At 36.5% G+C, this 21,400-nt stretch overlaps 1 protein-coding gene across 10 annotated transcripts in view; it reads right to left on the minus strand.

The window, feature by feature from the left end:
- Window positions 1–252: 252 nt before the first annotated feature.
- The window catches only part of Gluclalpha (glycine receptor alpha 1), a 47,031-nt gene continuing 25,883 nt past the window's right edge, over window positions 253–21,400 (minus strand). For 3 of the 10 annotated variants that reach the window (XM_076326389.1, XM_076326390.1, XM_076326392.1), the window contains exons 5-12: window positions 6,766–6,835; window positions 6,437–6,590; window positions 6,261–6,343; window positions 5,758–5,892; window positions 5,531–5,683; window positions 4,384–4,661; window positions 3,993–4,028; window positions 253–622 (exon numbers count right to left, since the gene is read on the minus strand). In XM_076326389.1, the coding sequence (XP_076182504.1) occupies window positions 389–622; window positions 3,993–4,028; window positions 4,384–4,661; window positions 5,531–5,683; window positions 5,758–5,892; window positions 6,261–6,343; window positions 6,437–6,590; window positions 6,766–6,835 (1,143 nt within the window). In that variant the 3' untranslated portion in view covers window positions 253–388. Of the gene's footprint in view, window positions 623–3,992; window positions 4,029–4,383; window positions 4,662–5,530; window positions 5,684–5,757; window positions 5,893–6,260; window positions 6,344–6,436; window positions 6,591–6,765; window positions 6,836–9,464; window positions 9,922–12,240; window positions 12,261–18,610; window positions 18,679–21,400 lie in introns of those variants that run through there. The other 7 variants (XM_076326391.1, XM_076326398.1, XM_076326393.1 and 4 more) reach the window with 5 other exon arrangements.

Genomic DNA, 21,400 nt, shown 5'->3' on the forward strand with positions numbered 1-21,400 from the left:
ACGGTTCTCGCAGGTGGTGATGGTGTCGCTCTGCGAGAGGTTGTCGGCGACGGTGACGGCGACGGCGATGGCGATGGCGATGATCTCGCTGAGCTTCTACGGGAATGACGAGCGCTTCTCGGCGAGCAACGGCCGCTGCATTGCAACGATGAGAAAGACGCTGACCGCGGCTGACCTGGATACCGCTGGTGGTGATGACGTTGCGACGGTAACGATTGATGATGCGGCTGTTGCTCCGGCTCCTGGAGATCGTTGTGTTGGTGATAGTGATGGTGATGCCTGTAATGATAGTGTTGGTGGCGAGGATGCGAACGATGAGTTCTGGAGTGGTAGTGATGGGGATGGCCGCGTGCCACGTTCCTTGATCCGAGCGCTTCCTCGTCGACATTTACTCGTCCTCCTCTTCCTCCCGAAATAGGTACGTGGACCAGTACGCGAGATTGAAGAACGCGAATACGATGGGGAAGAAGATCCGTGAGATGACGTCGATGCGCTTGGACCTCGTCGGGAACTTGGACAGCCACGACCTGCAGCAGTTTTTTTTTCGTGGTTGCGTATGTAATTTGCAACGCCCCGATCTATCCATCGACATGGTATCCTCCGGCTGCCGGACCAGAGGTTTCTGAAAAAATTCGTACGATAGTGATCCGTTAGACGCGTGATCGTGCATTCCTTTCGATTCTCTTTTAACGCCCGTGCCGCGGAGGAAAATTGAGCACGTACTTAAAATAATAGCACAGTGACTCACAGATCGGAGATCGCGCGAGAGATATGCATTTCTCGTTTTCTTTCGGTTACGATCAGTTCGCGTACTGCACTAATAAACGCTTCAAAGTTAAACCCTTTTAAACCTCGAATCTAGATGCAGCTTTCGGTCAAGATTTGCTAAGTAAAAATTCGTTTCGAAGCACTTTCGCATTAATTGCTAACGTACACTGCAAAACGTATTGGGATCGATCGTTGCGTAGTTCTTAGTATGGATGAAAATATAACACACATGTGCGAACATATTATTACGCATTACAAAATAATTTAATCAACTTAAAATATTATGCACACGTACGCTACCAACAGGTACAATAGGGCTAAGTTCAGTTCGTGGTTATCAATGAAAAGGTAAAATTCTCCAACTAGACACCAAAGAAATTAAATTTATTTGCGGTAATGGACATTCAAGGGTTCAGAAAGTAATTTTCTATTGTAGACATTTTCGATACAGGATACAGACAAACAGTACACTTGGATATATCGATAGGATAGCAGATACGATTGTACGAAATCTTTCGGTACAATGCACCGTTGCAGCGTTAATTTCTCATTAACCGATCGACCAGGTCAGGAATGGCGAACCTATGGCACGTAGCCAAATTCTAATTAAAATTCATCTCACGTCCAAAATTAAAAATATTTTGCATCGGATGTGCCGATCTCTCGAGACAATCGTACATTCGATCGTTATCCGAGTATCGGATAATAATTGTTTTCGTATTTCGTTTCGGCAACTTTGTTACGAAAATGAAATACACAACTCCGGTCAAATTTAAGTAAACACAAAGAGGCAAATTATGGTATCTAACGTGTTTACGAAACTTTGGGATCTTCTTTAAGATGTCGAAATTGTGGAGGAAGAACTCAACGCAATAACGATATTTGAATACTCGCAAATCAAATATTATTTAATAGTTTTAATCAATTTTCGTACACGCTGCATGCAACTGATTTAACATTTTTCAATGTTTACACTGTCAAAGGAGCGATCACCATTCCTGGCCTAGTATAATACGCCACTGCAATGACTTTTCCACTAGCAGATCAACTTGCTCTTTCATTACTATTATATTTTTAATTCTTCCTCGATTTATTCCAAGTTTACTATCTATTAATTGATCAAAGTTCTATAAATTTATTAATTATTTTTTACCAAAGCATATAAATCGTTTATACTTCGTCCAGCGGGAACCTAAAAGGTGTTACTAACTACATGACTGCTGAACTCTTATTGGCCCGCAGTGACTTGGTCAGGAATAACCCAGACCTAAGCATAGTGGGTCGGAGCATCAAATTGAAGATTTATACGAGCCTCAAGTACCCATTTTATTGTCCGCTATCTTGCGTACGAATTGGAAAAGTAATGTTACTGTAAAAAACTGTAAAATTTATACATTTTGTTATATAGTCAGAAGAAAATGCATCGGATCAAACTTATTTGGTATCGAGAGGCTCGTAATCCGATGTTACTAATTTTTTTATAATTGGTGGAGTCAAGGAGATACGAAGGTCAACTCTGTTTTTTTTTTTTTTTTTTCAAATGGAACGATATGGTTTTTTATTTACCAATAACATTCGTAGATACAGATAAGCTTACAATGTGATCGAATATTTGTTTATGTTTTGTGACTCTTATCGGTAATTACAAGAAAGATATGTCAATAATTGGACAAGGCGCGAAAGTATTCGAAGAGTGTCTTGAGATAATCTGTTTTCTCTTACAGTTGACCTTGAGTGATCTCGAACGATCTTCGTAATAGGTCGTTGTATTCGTTTTGGAACTCTCCAATAGAACGTAAGTAAAAAGTCATATCGTTCCATTTAAAAAGACAGAATTGAACGTTGTATAAACACTCGTTAGCCTTCGTCTCGTGGACGGAAAATATGTTTTCAAGCTCTAGTTGGACGAAGTATAATATGGAGCAGAGATTCTCAAAGTTTGAGTCGCGAACCGATTTTCGATTGATCGCGTCAAATATTAAAATAGGAGAGTAGTTCAAATGTTCGTTAGGAGAGTTTTATTTTGGATCCGATCAAATGATTTGTATACGAAGAAAATGTATTCGATAAAAAATTTAAGAGTAGTAAAACGATATTTTTTATTCAACCTCCCCTTTCTGTTAAAATATACATCACGAGCGAGTGAATTTGATAGCAAAAAGGTTAAATTCTACTTTCAAGTCTGTCAACCCAATATGCGAACAACACTATTAAATTTAGATTATCAGATATATTATTGTCAGTCAGTCTGTGAATCACTGTTTCTTTCTAAGATACGTGCACGTTTTCGAAGATTAATACAACTTTGGTAAAAAAAAGTATGCAGTTTTATTTCTTGCAGCGATATTGGATCGTCTTTGACAAATCTATTTTTAATTATCTATGTTTAATTACATTTTACAGCGAGTGAAAAATTAATTTCCGAGGAGATTGAAAATAATAAGTACTACTACTTAAACTTTTAAGGCTCTATACAAAAATTGATCGTACATTATCAAAAAGTACGTTCAACGTGGTAAGTTAATTGTGGTGAAATTTATGATAAAAATGTCGCATATTTTTGGCGACTTTTATTAATCTTGCACATACAGGTGCAGGTAGATGCATTAGAATTTGACTTTCGATTTTTTTCGTGGGTTCTTTAAGGAAATGTGTAGATACTGGGACAGCATTCTAAGAGCAATAACAAATGAAAATTGTTTTCTATAAATATGCTTCTTTACGATTACAAAAATCATGCAATGCGATACGTTAGTAGTGCTTAAATTAGCTACCCGCATATCCAGCTTTGATCAACGATAATTTAAAAAGTTGCGCATATGAAAATATCAGAAACTCATTTTAAGCAGATAAAAGTCTAATGTGTATTCATTATAGATAGCTACTAACAAATAAACTAAATTTTATTCAGTTATATTTCTTGCAGGGAATTCTTCAAGATTATAATTGTAGCTCTGTACCTTTATACTCTTACAGATTCTGTTCTTTTAATATTAATAGAAAGAAACTACAAAGTTACCAATGACTTTTGGTAACTACACGATATAGAACGCATTCGTTATAACAATAGGTATACTATCAGAGTGTGCAATAATCTTCGATTATCGTTAAACTATATACGTAAAAAATTTAGAAATTTGTTTATTATGCATTGAATGCTGAAAGTCATATTACTGAATATACAAATTAAATATAAATTACTGAATTGTAAAGAGATTATTTACCTGTAAAGAATGTTGAAGTGGTCCATCATATCCGGTCTAGCAGTTTACAATAATAAAAATAAAATAATAGAATGAATGTACGTTATAATAGCTATATTCAGATTATTGCAAAGATATATTTCAGGCAACTATTTGAAAATACGTAATACTCGCTTTGCGATTAATGTCTAGATTTATGATGATATGCTCGAAAATTGCTATTCAATGTGGGGGTAAGTATTAAATAAATTAAAAGCAAGCTTGAAACTGAAAAACTTGATTTCTCTTACTTTCGTTCGACCGTCGTGTACGATAGAAACGATCAAAAAACATTGTTTTTATCACTGACCAAAGATGAATACTGCCAGAAGATAATGAACATTGAGCTGCTATAATATCGTGGGATACTGACCATAGCGAAATTCGTAGTGTCTGGTTCGACTTGATCGGAGCATGGATCGATCGATGATGATTGTTCCGTTTCAGACGGTGGATCCTTTTTTTCTGTATTATCACTGTGCATGTCGCTCCGCGATGCATAATTTACTAGGGCAAATTCAAGTAGAGCGCCGAATACGAAAGTCAAGCATACGCCTGTCCAAATATCAATAGCTTTTGTATAAGAGACTGGTGGCAGTGAGGCATTTATTCCTGACGTTTGTGTGGCCATCGTCAACAGGGTCGTCACGCCTATTTTAAAAAGCAATTCGTGTAACTTCGTTAAAATCGGTTACATACGTAATATATGTAATATACGTAATATATGTGATATGTGTAATATACGTAATATGTGTAATATGTGTAATATGTGTAATATGTGTAATATGTGTAATATGTGTAATATGTGTAATATGTGTAATATGTGTAATATATGTAATATGTGTAATGTATGTAATATGTGGAATATATGTAATATATGTAATATATGCAATGAATGTAATATGTGTAATGTATGTAATATATGTAAGGGTGGCTCGATTCTTATTGTCGGCATAACACGTTCAATGTCCACATGACCCACACGTGGGTCAGAACAGTTCTCAGTCGGGAGTGCCTGACCCAAATATGGGTCAGAACAGCCTTTGACTCGAGAGGCTTTATAGCTTCCCGGAACGTGTGAGTGATGTCCACTTCTGCTTATGAGGGCAGTGAACGTGTTAATACGTTTGGAACTATAAGAGCCAGAGACATATTTATTTAACGAAACTCGTACGATGCAGAAAAGGAGATTAAAATTTGATATTAAACAAATTTTCATCTCCTTCTCACTGCTTCGTCTATAGTGGCGATCATTGACTCGTATACGTATAATCAATCACACAGATCGACATATACCCAATTAATACGGTATGAAATACATTTTATCCAAGTTTTTATAACATTACATTTACTATTTATCGATGCTTTTCTACATGTATACACGACTGCGATAAAGAATATTTAACAGGGATTGCTAAAATTCTCATATACTCTGTAATATTGTAATTTATAGGGCGTATGTAGACTGTTGCTGTTGATCGTGGATACACGAATAATCCGTACAATCGTTTCAACATTACCTAACGAAACTCGAGCTGGTACAGCACTCTGATCGAGCCAGAATGATACCCAGGATACAATGACGAGCATGCAGCAAGGAATGTAAATTTGAATAAGGTAGTAACTGAATTCTCTCTTGAAGAGCAAGTCCACCTTCAGACAGCTGTACTCTCCTGTGAACGGATTAGATCGCTCGTTACCGATGATTCATCAAATATACCTGAAATAATTAAAACGATTTACCAACCGGTATTCGTTTTGCTATTACAATAATCGGTAAGAAATTTCTCCAATGTGAACCGAGGTAGGTGTAGGTTTTTAACGACTTGGACAGGATCTCCTTCTTTCCACAAAAAAACCAAATCATCGGTTGTCCAACCATCTGGAAACATAGTATCGTGAAGTAACCATTCTCTTCCCTTAAAGTTACAAAGTTTGTACGAAAAATTCTATTAGAGAAAAATGTGACGTAGTTGGATAGAGTTTTGTAAACGTGGATTACGGTAGTATCCGCTTTAGTGTTCACTGGGGAGGTGACTTCAGCGAATTCAAGTGAACGAGGGAGAGACGAGGGGTACGAAAGTGTGAACAAGACAGATATACACGAAAGTCGATCGTCTTATGTTTCACTACTCGACATCGAGGCTCGCTGTTAGGTTTCCAAAAAATTGGCGAAGATAGCGATGGAGGATTACGTGAGCAAAATTTCGGATGTTAAAGCGGGCACTATCGTGTACATTTGATACTTACAACTTGCCATACGCAGTGAACAAACTTGTCGATCCAAAGGGTACAATTTTAAATTCATTGGACACGATAACGTTAAGGATATTCTGCAATGCGAAGAAGACGTGTAATTATGTTTGCAGAGATTTACAGGTGACGGGAAGCAAAAAATTCCGATTTTTAAAAGTCGTATAATTTACCGTATACTGTATAAAACAGAACCATTGGGAAAAATACGAATGTATACATTCGGCATGATAATATTGTGAAAATGTCCCTCTTTCTCGTTCGAAAAGAACAAATCTGGCATCCAAACACGACTCGCATCTGTTAACGTTAAATATTTTAGACGACCTGCAATGTTACACATAAAACATATAATACAGTATTAGAGCATGTTGGGCGTGTCGAAGCAGCAAAATGATTAGAAGATTTTTCTATTTTAAGCGAAGTAAAATATGAAGGTTCGAGCAACGATTTGACAAAAAATAATAACACACTAGGTAAGGTTATTGTAAGTTGTAATTACCTTTAAGATCGTCAAATTCTAATCGTTCATCCTTCCATTGTTCCCGGAATGTTAATTGTACAGAATATTCCTGCAGACGAGAAGAAAGCGAAATAATTCAATCAATTGAACGTGTTGTACTTTTATAATACTAAAGTAAGTAGCAAATTATTTTTAGGCTCGGAATGATTATTTGGAATCTCTAGGAGAATAACCGAATATATGGAAAATTTTTTCATCTCCGAATCAATATAGCAAAAAAAAAAAAAGGGTCAATTCTAGGAATATTAAATCGGACGTTAGAAAGTTGAATCTCAACGGTTTACATAATTTATAAATTAGAAAAATATTAAAATCATTACAAAGGTATTGAAATACTTCTCCGATTAAAATTTCAAAGTTTCTGTAACAATTATCAAAAGTATACATTAATGAGGAATATATTATTCAAAATAATATTTTCTCGTAACAATTTATAAACGCTACGAATCAAATTTCATCGAAGAAATGCTAATTATCTTTCTTGCGTTGAATTTAAAATTCCTATAATCATTTCTAATTGTGAAATCAACCTACGTAAATCATTAAGGATAGAAATAAACACGGGTACGGAAACAAATTATTTATTTATATTTAATGTTCTGTTACGAGGAAACGGAAGAAATCTATGGATAAACGGAACTTAAACAGTTTGTTGAACTGCTTTCGAATATATCGAATAAACCTTTTGAAAGGATAAATACATACATGTGCTGTACATTATTTCCATAATTGGGACGAAAGAAAAAGGAATATTTCATTGACCTTTGTTTACTTACTTTGGATACGTGCAACGTTATGAAATTTACTTTATCGGTAATTTTGATCACCCTGAGTGTTACTTGACTGACCCGATCAATGTTATCATACACGGAACGCTATTAAATAACACGTTGTTTCACGTGTACTTAATCTTCGCAATTTTAAATCAGATCCAACGCTCTAATTCGTCAACTTGGGAATGCAAAAGTAAGATTACAACTTTTTAAATGCAAATTCTTACAAAGAAAGTCATTTAACAGATTCAGAGATTGATACGATAAGTGTTTCTTTGAACAATTTTACAAACGTTCGAAATAATTTTACGGTTCGTTTTAATTGGTTAAAAGTTTCGACACGAGGGTTAACATCTTTAAGCGCATTGTCAGGTACACGTATTTCGTTTCCTAGTTACGTACTTTGAATATTCCAACAAAGAACCGACGACCAAAATCGTGAATATTCATAATCTGAAAGTATTAACGCGAAGGGTAGTCGTAAATTCTTTTTTCGCGTGGAAAAATTTGAAAAAAGTCGCGCAAGAACAACAAGCTTGCCCCACAAACATGAACCAGGTCAGTAATTGCGTCACATAGTTGTATATCTCAAAGTCACCGATAGCTTTTCAACATTATCCGTTAAAGTGCAAACGGTCTCGGACATATCGAGACCATCCGGATTACCATTTGCAAACGATTAGGATAGGCCGAATGAAACAACGAACGAAAGAAACGAAGTGAAATGAAAAGTTGGCTAGAAATGAATGTAGACATTTCTGTAACCCTTTGATGATTGGTAATGATGTTTTGGGTATCCTACCTATTCAATTTTGATATGTCTGGTTTCGTTATCCGTACAAGTTAAAAACGAAACAATGTAACAATTGTTCCACTGTATCGTCTTTTTGGCCAAGTTTGTATCATAATTTCGAAACACGAAAAGACATATACTTTATAAAAGATAGATTCTTTGAAAGGAACGAAAAATATTATTATTTATCGCATACTATTATTTAAGGTCAAACTGTGAATTTAGCGAATGTACACATTCACTAGTGGGTTTAGTTTGAGTTAGGTTACGTTCTAAATCTCTGGTAAAATTTATCCATTCGGTTAAAGAATTTAAAACATAAATTGCAATTTATACGAACTCCATTGTATCTGTATATATTCGAATAGTATGAATGATCCAGTCTCGATACGATTCTGTCAGTCACTCTTAGTTCCATTGTTATCTTGTACGGATAATAATTATTTTTTGAATGTGATAAGATATCTAAATTCAGCCTTTTAACGCTCCGAAGGTACTTGAGGATTCAAAACGTGGTAATAGTTTTGCACGTGCTTAAGAACTCTGAACAAAGTGGTTAAGCATGTGCTCGTTCAATTAATCAACCGCGTTTCCTTCAATTATTAAATCAAGAGAGAGAGAAAGAGAGAGATTGCTTCTTTTTGCTACGAGAACACCCAAAAATTTACGGAAATTAAATGCATCGTTTTGCAATTGTACACGAGAAATTAATATTGGAACGTTTTAGAAGCTATTTGAAGTAAAGGACACATCATGGATAATTATCATTTTTTATTTCTTGACCAGGGAGCGTTAAAGAACGAAGGCTGTGCGGATATCTTGCTGAAATGAAAAGTCTTGTTGCGAAGAATGTTTGAGAATATAACTAACAAATGTACGCTATATATTTATGTATACACTGCGAAAGGCAATGTAAGAGTTCATGCAAGAAGCAACATCGAAACTAACTACATCAGTACAAAAATGGTTCGAACTATATATTAAAACTAGTGGCAAGATATATATGTATATATACATACATACATATATGTATGTATATAAAAGTACATATGTATACATACATATATATGTATGTACAAAGCAGTAGACAACTAACATGCATGTTGGCTCACAGTTTTATTTTCCCAGCCCGGTTGGACATCTCCACATCGATGGCGTCCTGTTTGTTTTCTATTTGGGAGGGGGGATTAAGGCAAGTGCTTCCATATTGTTTTCGGTATTTTCTTTTTTGTTTTTAAATAAGTTATCGATTGTCACCTCCGACGACTCATCCTTTATTCCTGACAGGGTACAGCTTCGACAAGTGTAACCGGAAAGTCAAAACCTAGTCGACCCTCTAATCTCGATTTTGTTCGGTTTGGTTTGTTTTTAAATATCGGATTAGTTATTTCGTTTTGTCGACCAATTTCTGGTTGCAAGGACTTACGATTGTCCGTAAGTGTTTCTGAAAATTGAGCAACATGTCGCAAAGAAGGCAGTTTCGTGTCGTCGGATAAATTATTTTTTTTTTTCTTTAAATTATAGTTCGTTCGGTGACTTCTCACCGAGGTCATAGAATGTTTGCATATTCTTGTGCGTTTTGTGAATACGATCACATTTTCAACGATCGTTTCGAAATTCAGTTCGGTACACTGAATCGTAAAATACAGCAAATAAAAAGTGATAAAAATATTGGTCATCCACTCTATAGAGTTATCAAAGATCGTGAATGAGTATTTTGAACGAGAAACAGTTTCTTCTGCAAAAAAGATTCAGTGAAACGTTGGAGAATACTTTGTGAAAAAACGTGTGTTTAATTATACAGGGTGTTCCATGAGACAGAATAATTTCAAGAAACGAGAAATTTCCTAAATAAAAGAGCAATTGTGAATAAATGTAATTTCTTTTAAATGTACGTTACATACGTAGATATATTTTTTTAAACGCATATATATTTCTATTTGTGAAAAAAGATCCAACTTAATAATATTGACGATAATTTAGAAACTTAAATCGATAACCGACTGTTAAGTAATAGCATCGAAAATTTTTTATATTTGAAAATTTTGTCTACATGCTTTTCAATTTCAAAAATTTGACCGTTAAATTTGTAATTCGTTCACGATCCAGAAAAAATGTTTAGAGCACTATTATCGTTCTCGTAGTAAAAAAATGGTTGTTTCTGTTTTTCCATATTTCCATATACTCCACCTTTTCTTTAAAAGAATGTATCGCAATAATTTCTACTCTACATAAAAGGTAAATAAATGCTAATATAGTACCTTAAAATGTAGCTCGTAGACGATACTTAATTATTCAAAATCTTCGATCGACTTAACGTGAAGTGATATCTTATCACTTTCACTTTTACGAATACATTATGCTCGAGTAATACAAGTCAGCTAATAATCGGCTTCCACGGTAAAAATTGTATTTTTGACGCATAATTGAGATTATTAAACCCATTTAAATTCTTACGTTTTACCATTCTTTAAGCTCGATGTTTAATTATTATTAATTATTACTGTTTAGCTTTAATATTAACGAATATATTAAATCCGAAATATTATGTCTTTACATTGATTAAATATTCAATGTTATTGTCTAGCTTATATTCGATAATTGCGTATAATCATTGGCTAACTGTTAAAAAATTTTATTAAACGAGTTGGTTCAATATTTCGTAGCAACATTGGCTAGTTATTACGCATTGACACGAATAAAAAAACTTTGATCACCTATGAAAATTAAGTCATTATGAGAAGTCACATTGTGCACGAGATTATTTGAAATTTTACAGTCGATATTAAACTTCTTCTTGGTAGTAGCTTTTATTACGCTTTATTTATAAAATTTTTGACAATATTCGTTCATTCTTCCTCGGTAATAGAAAATAATAACGTACAACATAGCTTTTATACAAATAATAAGAGAGATGTAAATTAAACTCTAATCAATAGGAAAATTAATAGATAATTGAAATAACGCAATGGGAAACATTATGAAAAAAGCTTGCAAAGAACACTACCAAGGTGGAGTTTAATTCTTTTTTTTTTAAGGAAACCAGTTCTTTTGATTATTATTTTTAAAGTAAATATATCAAAGCAATACTGAATGACAGAATTTCACAAATGTTACATAATACAGCGCGGTATCTTGAACAGTACAGTAATTCCCCTTTTCAAATGACAATTGTTACATCCGAATTCAAACGACGAAATCATCCCCCCCCCCCCCCAACTATGTCCCGTAAAATATTTTTCATTTTACTTCCATGAGAATATTACCAATGGTTTGGCGCAGTTTCCACGATCCAAATAAGTTCGAACACGACCATCTTCGGACTAGTTTTAGTTTTACGTAGTTGAAATTTGTTCAAAAATAATTCGAGATACCTATAATTAAAAATAGTCCGAATTAGACCGTGTTTCCATTCATTTACATCGGATAAACTTCACCAATTCATCGACGATACTCTAGTACGAATGTAATAAAATATATAACAATATTTACTTTGCATAATGTATGACTTGAAGTTATTCGCTTGATGTTGCTTTCTTGCTTGTTCTCGGTGTACGACCTACCTACTATCTTTCCTTATCGGATGATACACGCGAGGAGAGGCCTCAATAATGATAAAAATCGCTACCAACCCCGCTTTCAAGTGAATTAGCGGTTCCGATTGTCACTTGAAAGCGGGAATTACTGTTTTCCTTTCTACACAGTGATTTCGCTATCATAGGCTGGAAGATATTTCTCGTAACCGTTTAAACAAATGAGCGCGCACGTGTGTATGTTTGTGTGCGATAAGATTGAAATAAAAGGAAAAAGGAAAAAAGAAAAAGAAATGTGGAACGATGATCGAAAGTAAAGAAAGAACATCGTCTCACTGAAATGAACGATACATACCATGTCGTCCTTTTAAACGTCGAGGAAAACCATACGAAATGTTCCTGCATGGAAAAAGTGATTTTTTCTATACATAATTACGATCAAGCTTCTAGTGACGAGCTAAGCATATTTGCATGATTTTCCTTCTCGAATGTGTTTCGCCACAAATAATTATCAACGTATCGACAGACTGTCTCTTTTTATTTCTCAATACAAATCAAGCACAAAATGTCGAAAATATCGCAAACGGTAAATAAAAATACCTCGATCGGTTCTTTAATATAAATTGTGTCTCGAATGTTGTTGTATCTTGTCGTTGAAAGGTGTCTTGATCCGAGACATTGATTTATCAAGTAGTGCATACTGGCCTACGATCAGATCGTACCACGATGATCGTGTGTTTACTACTAAAGATGTTTGCAAATTTTACGATCGTATGGAACACGTCATAAGTGTAAGTCATTATCTCACAAACAACAATTTCAGTTCCTACGGTAGCTTTCATACCCAAGCTCAAAGAGAATCCCTCTCCCAGTGAACGATATCAATGGTGGTCGATCCGCATACTTATCAGGTTGAGTAAAAAGTTCGATCGCATTCGTCACCAATTTATATCTCGTCTGTAAAAAATAACGAAGATGTGTACCTAGCTCCGTGTCACAATTTTCCACCATATTTCCCACCATACGTGAATTCCATTGATCGTTGAAAACCCGTGTATAAACATCCTCTCGCGAGTAAAATATCAAGACAATACTCCCTTGGGATTGCCATCGAAGTTCGAACGAGTCTGTTTGCTCAACCCAATGAGATTCGCGATCATCTCCAAGAAACACAGATCCTTTTCATTGTTCCTTGAGAATGTTCATGATACAGTCACGCATTACAGAGACCCGCCATGATCCTTTACTAGATGAGAGTCTGCCTACGTGATTTGATAATAGAGACAGACAGACAGATTAGTGAGCGACAGGTAGAGAAAAGACAAACGATTTGGGTGTAGAGAGACAGATGAATGGACAGAGAACAGGACGGAAGAGATTGGCGTGGGATGTACATACATATGTAGGCATGCTTAAAAATAAAAGAAGAAGAAACAAGTATGCATGATCCGTGATGTGTTCGGTAACGGTAATTCTCTGTCGTCTGAAATGTATACATAGAATGTATTGTCAACGTCAATCGGTACACTGTTGAGAAAGGGTGTCGCGCGAAAGATCACTGTTCCATCATGCTCTGCGATACGACGTTAGAGAAGCGACGGCGAAAGATTGAATCACGTTTTGAAAAGACCACCGGCGACGGCACATCTTGGACGCACGATGATGTCGGATTTTATCATCGTCACCTTTAGACTCAACCGCGTGTTTGCGATGTTATGCCAACAAGCGTGGAAAACTTCACGGCCCGAACAGAGACACGCGATCTTATCGAGGTTTCCCTTCGTAGTCGAAAGTCGTGCGATTTATACGCTCCTCTGTGATTCACGCGCGACGATCGGATCGATCGATGATCGCGTTCGAATAAAACAACGAGCTGTCGACGCAAATCGCGTTTATTGGATCGATCGATCGATAACAACGCGACGAAACCGTCGACCGAAGTTTCCGGAGTGTGAACGAGCAGCGTGATCCGGTATACGATTGCGATTCTTTGCGCAAAAATAAATCGAAAATGTGGTGTGACATTCTTTTGTACGAGTCTTTATGAAAATTCGTTGGAAAGATTCTTGGAGAATCATTTAGGTACTACTCGAAGGTGAGGCTTGGATAAGGGGACTGACCATTGCTCGCTGCTTTCACTTGCGTCAGTGTTTGTAAAGAATTGTTTCTTAAATCGATCAAAATGGATGATTACAATAGTAGTGTATAGTACGCGTTCGTGGCACCAAGATTGTACAAAAAAGAAAATTGTGTGTAGAAATAAATACACGTTACGGTAAGAAAACGTTTTCCAAAATGGAGAATACATAATTGAATAAAATGTTTGTATACTCTAAAAAAATTGTGTTTCATTTTTACCAAAAGAAAAACCAAATTACTTTCCGAACAATCTAATATTATTAACCCAACGTTCGATGATGTACGAGATCGTATTAACTATATACCGACGAAAGTAGAAATAGCGAGTAATGATCGGACACGATCGGTGAAATCGTATCCACTTGCACGTGTACTCGTTACGAGAATTTAGTTATTGATGACCAGTGATAACCAGAAGTTAGTTGTTGATCAGTGTTTCCAAATACAGAGGCCTCGTATTAAAAAATTGTGCTCCAGACGTTCGATATATTTTTGCCCTGCTGTCCAATCTGTCCCGATACACTCGATACGAACATGAACGTGGCAACGAACGCGTTAACCGAAAATAATTCGATCGCAAATAAAAATAGATATTCTGCGTCATCGCATGAGCATTGATTACCAATTTCTTTCTCTTTACATTTTCTGCAGGTAGATCGTTGAATAATTTCAACCCGAGGCGAAGTATATTTCCAAATGATGTTGGTGCTTCGTACTCCTCACGCATAAGCAAAAGCGACACACGGCAAAACAATGTATACAAAGGATGATTTAAAAAGAAAATGATCAAGGAATTTAGGAATACGTAGCGCCTTCAAAAACAGATGAAAAAGGTCTAGTTAACGTGGGTTCAAATGTCGCGCGCAAATAAAGATTACAAGCGATTTCTTATTTATAATGTTGCGGTGCGATTAAGTTGGAAAGAAATTTGATGAAAATAATTGCACAAATAGAAATGCAAAAACTATGCGAGAGAGTCTGATGTAATTAACGATAATCTTTCTCGTCTGTATTAACTGAACACTCTTTGTCCATTTTCGTGAGCATTGTGCGATCCTAAATTCTTTGACCCTTTAATTACAATTAGATCACCCTGTGTACGTTATGATCATTATTAGAACTGGAATAAGACGATCGTGTGGAAATTTTTATTCGTGTATTTAACGCAATACGATAGGATATGTGTGTTGGATCGAGTACTTACTATTGCAATAAGGACACGTAAGGTTTAAAGAATGAGAAGCGTATCACGATTAGAAGTATTTCCCAACGATTGTTGTGTTCGAGCTCTAGTAATTGCACGAAAAGGAAAAATGAAGAGAAAAACCAAACGCGGTGAAGTAGGAAGATAAAGAATTTCAACTTTCGACTTTCGACTTCGACAGCCTGTACACGAAGGTTCGCATTTAGTTTGCGCGTACGCAAATAGATCGTTATCAATTTGTATTATGGAGAAAAAAGAACACTGGTGATAAAACGGAAGGCACGAAAGGAAATGTCGAAAGAGCTTGTTTTCAAGATAATACAGCCCATTCAAAAATATTTAAAGCGTTTCGTGAAGCTACAAGCGACGAGTGAAACATTTTTCAATAAAAAAAATTGATAAACCCTTTAATTATGTACAGTTTTACAATTATAGGAATTATCCGAAGTTAAATTATTGTAAAGTATTCTGAAATATCGTATCTCATTTCAGAGGTCTCTCGTTTTTTGACCACATTGCATCGAACGTCTTGACTTCATCGCCTCGAAATATAGTAACTCCTCGTTAAAAGTTCCGATTTTTAACCAAACGAAAGTTTCGGTATCATCGCTGCTTATGCAACAATGAAGATTAAAATTTTTATATTTCTCGCTGTACTCTCACGAGAATATTATCAATAGATCGTTGAGATTTTTTTTTATGAAGATAAGTCGCGGCACGACTTAATTCGAATTGTCTTTAACTTAATCTCCTTTATCGTTGTTTACATTTCTCCACCGATCGATTCGCACACCAACAACTGTGTAAACAAAATCCAGCTGATCAAATTTTATTAACCAATGAGAATACAAATTTTTATATTATCTATTGCATCTTCGTAACGTTGCGTTATTGTTCATGATTACGTCTGAACCGAAATGCTTTATAAATTCCGCAAATTTACCATATAAATACCATAAATTCCGTGTACATATTCAAACAAGACCGTGATTGGACTCAATTTCATTATAAAAATCTCCTCGATACATTCGCAATGCTTTCATGAAGATATAATCGAAAATATACGAAAAAAAATACAATAAATAAGAAATATTTTAATTCCACGTTCGTTTATCGTGGAGTTACTATATTTGCTAGATTGAAAGCTAGTTCGGGAAAAAATTTTACAATATCCACGGGAGATAAACTTGACCGTTATTATTCAAACTTATTAAATTCGTTGATGCTCGTTTCAGAGTTAAAAATGCATTCTTCGTCGCATGATCGCGCACAATCGTCCATAGTGGTCAACGAAAGAAACCACTCGTTCGATTATAAAAATTCCTGTATAAAAGAACCTGTACTCTCGTTGTTGTCGAACAACACTGTTTCCAATTTTATTCGTTTCGTTAAAAATATTTATTATCCTTCTGTGAATGTTCTTACCACCATCACTCGTGAGTATCGATGAATTTTCCACCTAAAGTTCCTTTCGATCGAGCAGCGATAAAACAACTGTTATTAATGTTCATAGAACGCTGTCGAATACCGACAAATGGACCCATAGATTTGAACGAAACTCTGTGAACAACGAATCGTAAAATTGTCCATTCGCGAAGAAAAATATATTTCCAAAAGGTTTCGATTAAAAACAAATATTTGCGATGAGGGTGACGAGTCGATTCTTTCGTTGGCCGCGGTAGACAAATATTCGACTTGCGTTTCGAAATCGATTGTCTTTCTGGGCAAATATTATCTGGACAGACAAGGGGACTGGTGAAACGCGGCTAGACGCAATCGCTTGCACGCATGATCAAACGAATGTTAGAACAAGGATGCATCCACGGGTCGAGTCTATGCATCCGTTTGATTATCCGTCGCGCCTCTTTTCTTGTCCGTTCTCTAGGCAAAGATATTCCAACAAGGCACAGAGACGTGGTTGCAACGCACAGTCAATCGAACGTTCGAACAATCAACGTAACATAACAGAGAGACATATGCCGATTATGTAGAATAGTAACATGACAGTCAACGACATCGAGAAAATCGAGGTGCGACTGATAGCACACATCCACTGTTCAGCGCGGCGTAATGGAGAATGTATACATTTATACGTATGCACGCGAAGCGTTTCGCGTATGTACGTATATACGGGGTGTTCCGCTTCACTCAACCACCTTAAGTGTTCTACGTTGCTTTCGACGACACGAGGAAACGTCAGAGAAGACAAATGGTCGGTTCGAAATGACAAATGTCACCATTGCCAAAATTTTACCCTCAAGGTTATCTTTCTCGAGATTTCATATTTTTAGCGCCGCGATGTTACAATTTTCGTAACAGCGATTCGTCAAGCACTTCGGTAACTTACCTTCGTGTGAATGTGCGATAAAAATGTTAAAGGAAAATAATTCGAATTTTTAGATTACAAAATTACATTTCGGTGTACACGTTTCACCTGATCTCGATACCGAACGTTTTCTAGCATTTGAATAATAGTCATCGGTAAGCTTTCGCGAAATATTGAACAAAGTGTATCGTTTCTGTGGAATAATGGTACTCTTCGGTCGAGCAGAAAAATAGATACGATTTTAATGCATGATATTGAAACTATTTCAATTGTACATAGGTAATATACCCTGTAGGAAGAATATTTTCGACCGTTCAATTATTCGAAACTATAACCAAAATTGATTTAGCTGCAGTAGCAAGCCATTTCCAAATAAGTATGACAACTCGAATGTCGGTCTGGTATTCCCGCAACCAGTATAAATCCTTTGACGTGGCAAATTTCATCGATTCCATGTGTCTTTGAAATTTCACTTTACCATTACATTTGAACTACTATATTTTAGAACTGACTATATTTCAACTACGCGTGTTACTTTATTATCAGTTAAGGGCCTCTAAGAAAGTGCCAGGGAGAGTGCTTTTATTTATCGTTAACAGAAATCTACTAACAGACACTGTTTCGAGCATTTTCCCAAATAAACGAAATAAATTCTTGTTGGTAACCTTTCCATCGCGATCGTTACTTTTGCTTACTTTTTTATGTATTTCTGAATTGTCCGTGATCGTTTAAAAATCGTGTCTTAACCTCGATGTCCTTGAAGTCTCAGGGAGAGTCAACCCCGAAGGAAAAGTAACGTCGATCGTAACGTTCGCCATTTCGAACCAAACATATTCCCTTCTCTGACATTTCTTCGTACCATCGAAAGCAACGGAGATATTTAAGGTACTCGAGTTAAGCGGGACACTCTGTATATATACACACGTAATATAAATACAAGTACAGACAAGTGCAAGTCTTACGGCATCATATACACGTGACGTTATAGATATACACAATGTGTGGATATACAAATCGTATATAGGCCTTGTTGATGATTACTTATATTGCACTCACCATATTATAATCATCTATTTTGCTGATAGAGCGGAGAAAGATGTTGACCGTCACAATTGCCGGGCCATCTAACACGTCGACCGGAACAGAACAAAACAAATCGATTAATTAAATCAGTTACCGTGTACCGAGATTTACATGGTTTTTTTTTTTTTTTATTTTTTTTTTTTCATTTTTTTTATTTTTTTTCACTTTTAAACCGGGATTCGGATTTGGAGGAGCTATGAGTGAAAAGGGCCGATGGGTCTCGGGATCGTGAACGGGAGTTGAATTCCTAGGGGCAATCTCATGAGAAAAGTGTCTCCAAAATGGTTCTGCTCGCTTAGCTCGTTCGTCGATCCCGCGAAAGTGGATGCGCGGATTTCTCGCTTACACGATAAACCCATTCGCAACGTTACGCTTCTCTGAAAACAAGCAACGAGTGAAGTTTGGCGGGGAGGGGGTAGAGGCTGGTAGCAGTGACCGTAGGTGGGGGAAATATAGTGCGTATGGATCTCTCGTTGGATCGGTTACCTAGATCACTGCACGAACCTCGATCGATGCAGTCTCAAGCCCGCTTTCTTGCAATAATCGAGGTTCTATCGTATTACAGGTAGAAGGAGAGATCAGTCCCGAGTTAAGGGGACTTATTTTTTCACGAAGCGAACCGACACGCCCGAGCCGATTCGCTTATTAGTATTCTATGCGTAACTTTTCGTAGCTGTGCTGCGAAAGAATTATTCACCTTGAACCCAGGACCGATCACTCGTTTTTCCATCTGTACACCAAAGGACACGAATATCCGTCGTTCGAGTAGAACACGGTACACCGAATGGTACACTCTTCTCTTTCTCGATAAGCTTCCGCTTGTTTCGCGACTGAAACACTAAATGGCGTTCACGGAATTACCGTGTTACCGATCCAGATTCTAAACACTTATACCGGGTTCGATCCAAAGAACTCCACGTAATTAAACCACGTTATAAGAGAATGTCAATAATCAACTGCGCCGCTATCGTAGATCCTACGTGCGATCGGTGAAAACACGAGAGGATTCGCAAGAGGGTCGAAGGTGACTCTAAATGTGCGAACAGAACTTTCAACAGCCGGAGAAATGAATAATAAATTTCGATGAAATGTATAAGATTCGTTACCGTAAGATAATTTCATAACTAGGTTTAAATAAAGGAAACGTTGGAAAGAATCTCGTAACTACAACTCGAAACGGTCGAGAGTCGAAGTGATTTTCTAACCGCCATTCAGTGAATTATAAACGTTGCGTTACACGTAGAAGCTTGCTCGAGAAGACGAAGAAGATGCACTCGATTTATCGTATTCCATCCAAAACGACTGACATTAATGCTTCCCATCGTACGTGAACATCCAAGTTAGGGAACCTTCCACCGAGTACAATGGAGTACGGCGCATCGGTATGAAACGAATTGAAGTGCAAAGTAAATGACGAGTAATCGACTATTGTGCAGGGACTTAAGGCTACTCACAATTTGTTCCCCATCCCTTGAGTTCGTGCATCACGGGACATACGATTTTTCAAGCTTTAAGGCTCAACGCATCCCGCCGCCCGTTTAAAACTAAAACGATTCACCGGGTCGCGATTGAAATTATTCCCTTGTACCTCTTCGTATAAAGTGTGCGTTTCGAAACGTTAAGGGAACTTTAGAAACAACGGATGTGAAACGAAATTTTAAACGACGATAATCTTCTTAAATTTCTTTCTTTCTCGTTTGAACGAGAGCTCCAAAATTGCTTATTGCCGGATCGAAAGAACATTGTTCGAGTTACGACCGAAGTATCTACAGTCCCTTTCACGTATCTCGTTGGTATGATCGATACGTTTGAATTTTGACACACCGCGGACGATATTTTGGGCAAATTATCGAAGGAAAAAACTGAACGGTAGTGAAAAATTGTAAAATCGCATGCGTTGATTGCCAACTCGTACAATTGGATATATCCAGCCTTTCGCATGATTTCTGATGGTTTTAATGAGGTGATCGTTGCATTCGTGCTTCAAGTTTCTCGAATATGTTTCATCCCCTCTATGTTACTCTGTTCTTGTATCTGTGGGAAAATGTTCGTCTCGACTCGTGATTTTAATAGTGGCTATCTTATGGTATAAATGGTGGTGGCGAATTTTTCTTGAAACACCGATCTGTAAACCGAAAGATCAGCGACGAGTATGCCTGAGTCAGTGTCACTGTTGTTCTTCGTATACAGGATGTCCCGGACAAAGGCACAAATAAACGAAACAAATGCTATCAAAGAAACAATGAAAGGTATACCTACAGGTATCATTCATCTGTAGGTGAAATGGCGCCAACGATTTATTTTCCATGTATTCCATATTTTATGTTGTTTGAGAATCAAAAGAGCAAATGACTTTCTGTTTATGTGGTTCAGCTTCGGTTATTCCGGTCTAATGTCATCTCAACGTCACGTATGCGTGATATCAATGATTTTCTATTTGTGTAAACGAATTTCTTATTCGTGCGGACGAATAAAGTACAAACCACATAGATCAGTGTCACATATGCGTGTATTCGGAACATTTGGTTGTCCTACTCGATATATTTTATTTACACGTAGTTAAATGTGTGTACTACGGTAAGTAAAATGTCTACAGATACGGTTGCGTGGCGGACATTTTTTTGAATCGATGAATAGTAGCGAACGTGTCAAGAGGAAATTCGTAAAATTGACAGAGTTATAAAAGTTTAAAGGTTTATGACAAAGTTCGCAGAAGTACGTTGTAAACTACTTTCTGCTTTCTTGGTCCTCGGCGCACTTATT

This window comes from Ptiloglossa arizonensis, chromosome 14 (genome assembly GCF_051014685.1).
Source record: "Ptiloglossa arizonensis isolate GNS036 chromosome 14, iyPtiAriz1_principal, whole genome shotgun sequence".
In the NCBI taxonomy this organism is placed as follows: domain Eukaryota; kingdom Metazoa; phylum Arthropoda; class Insecta; order Hymenoptera; family Colletidae; genus Ptiloglossa; species Ptiloglossa arizonensis.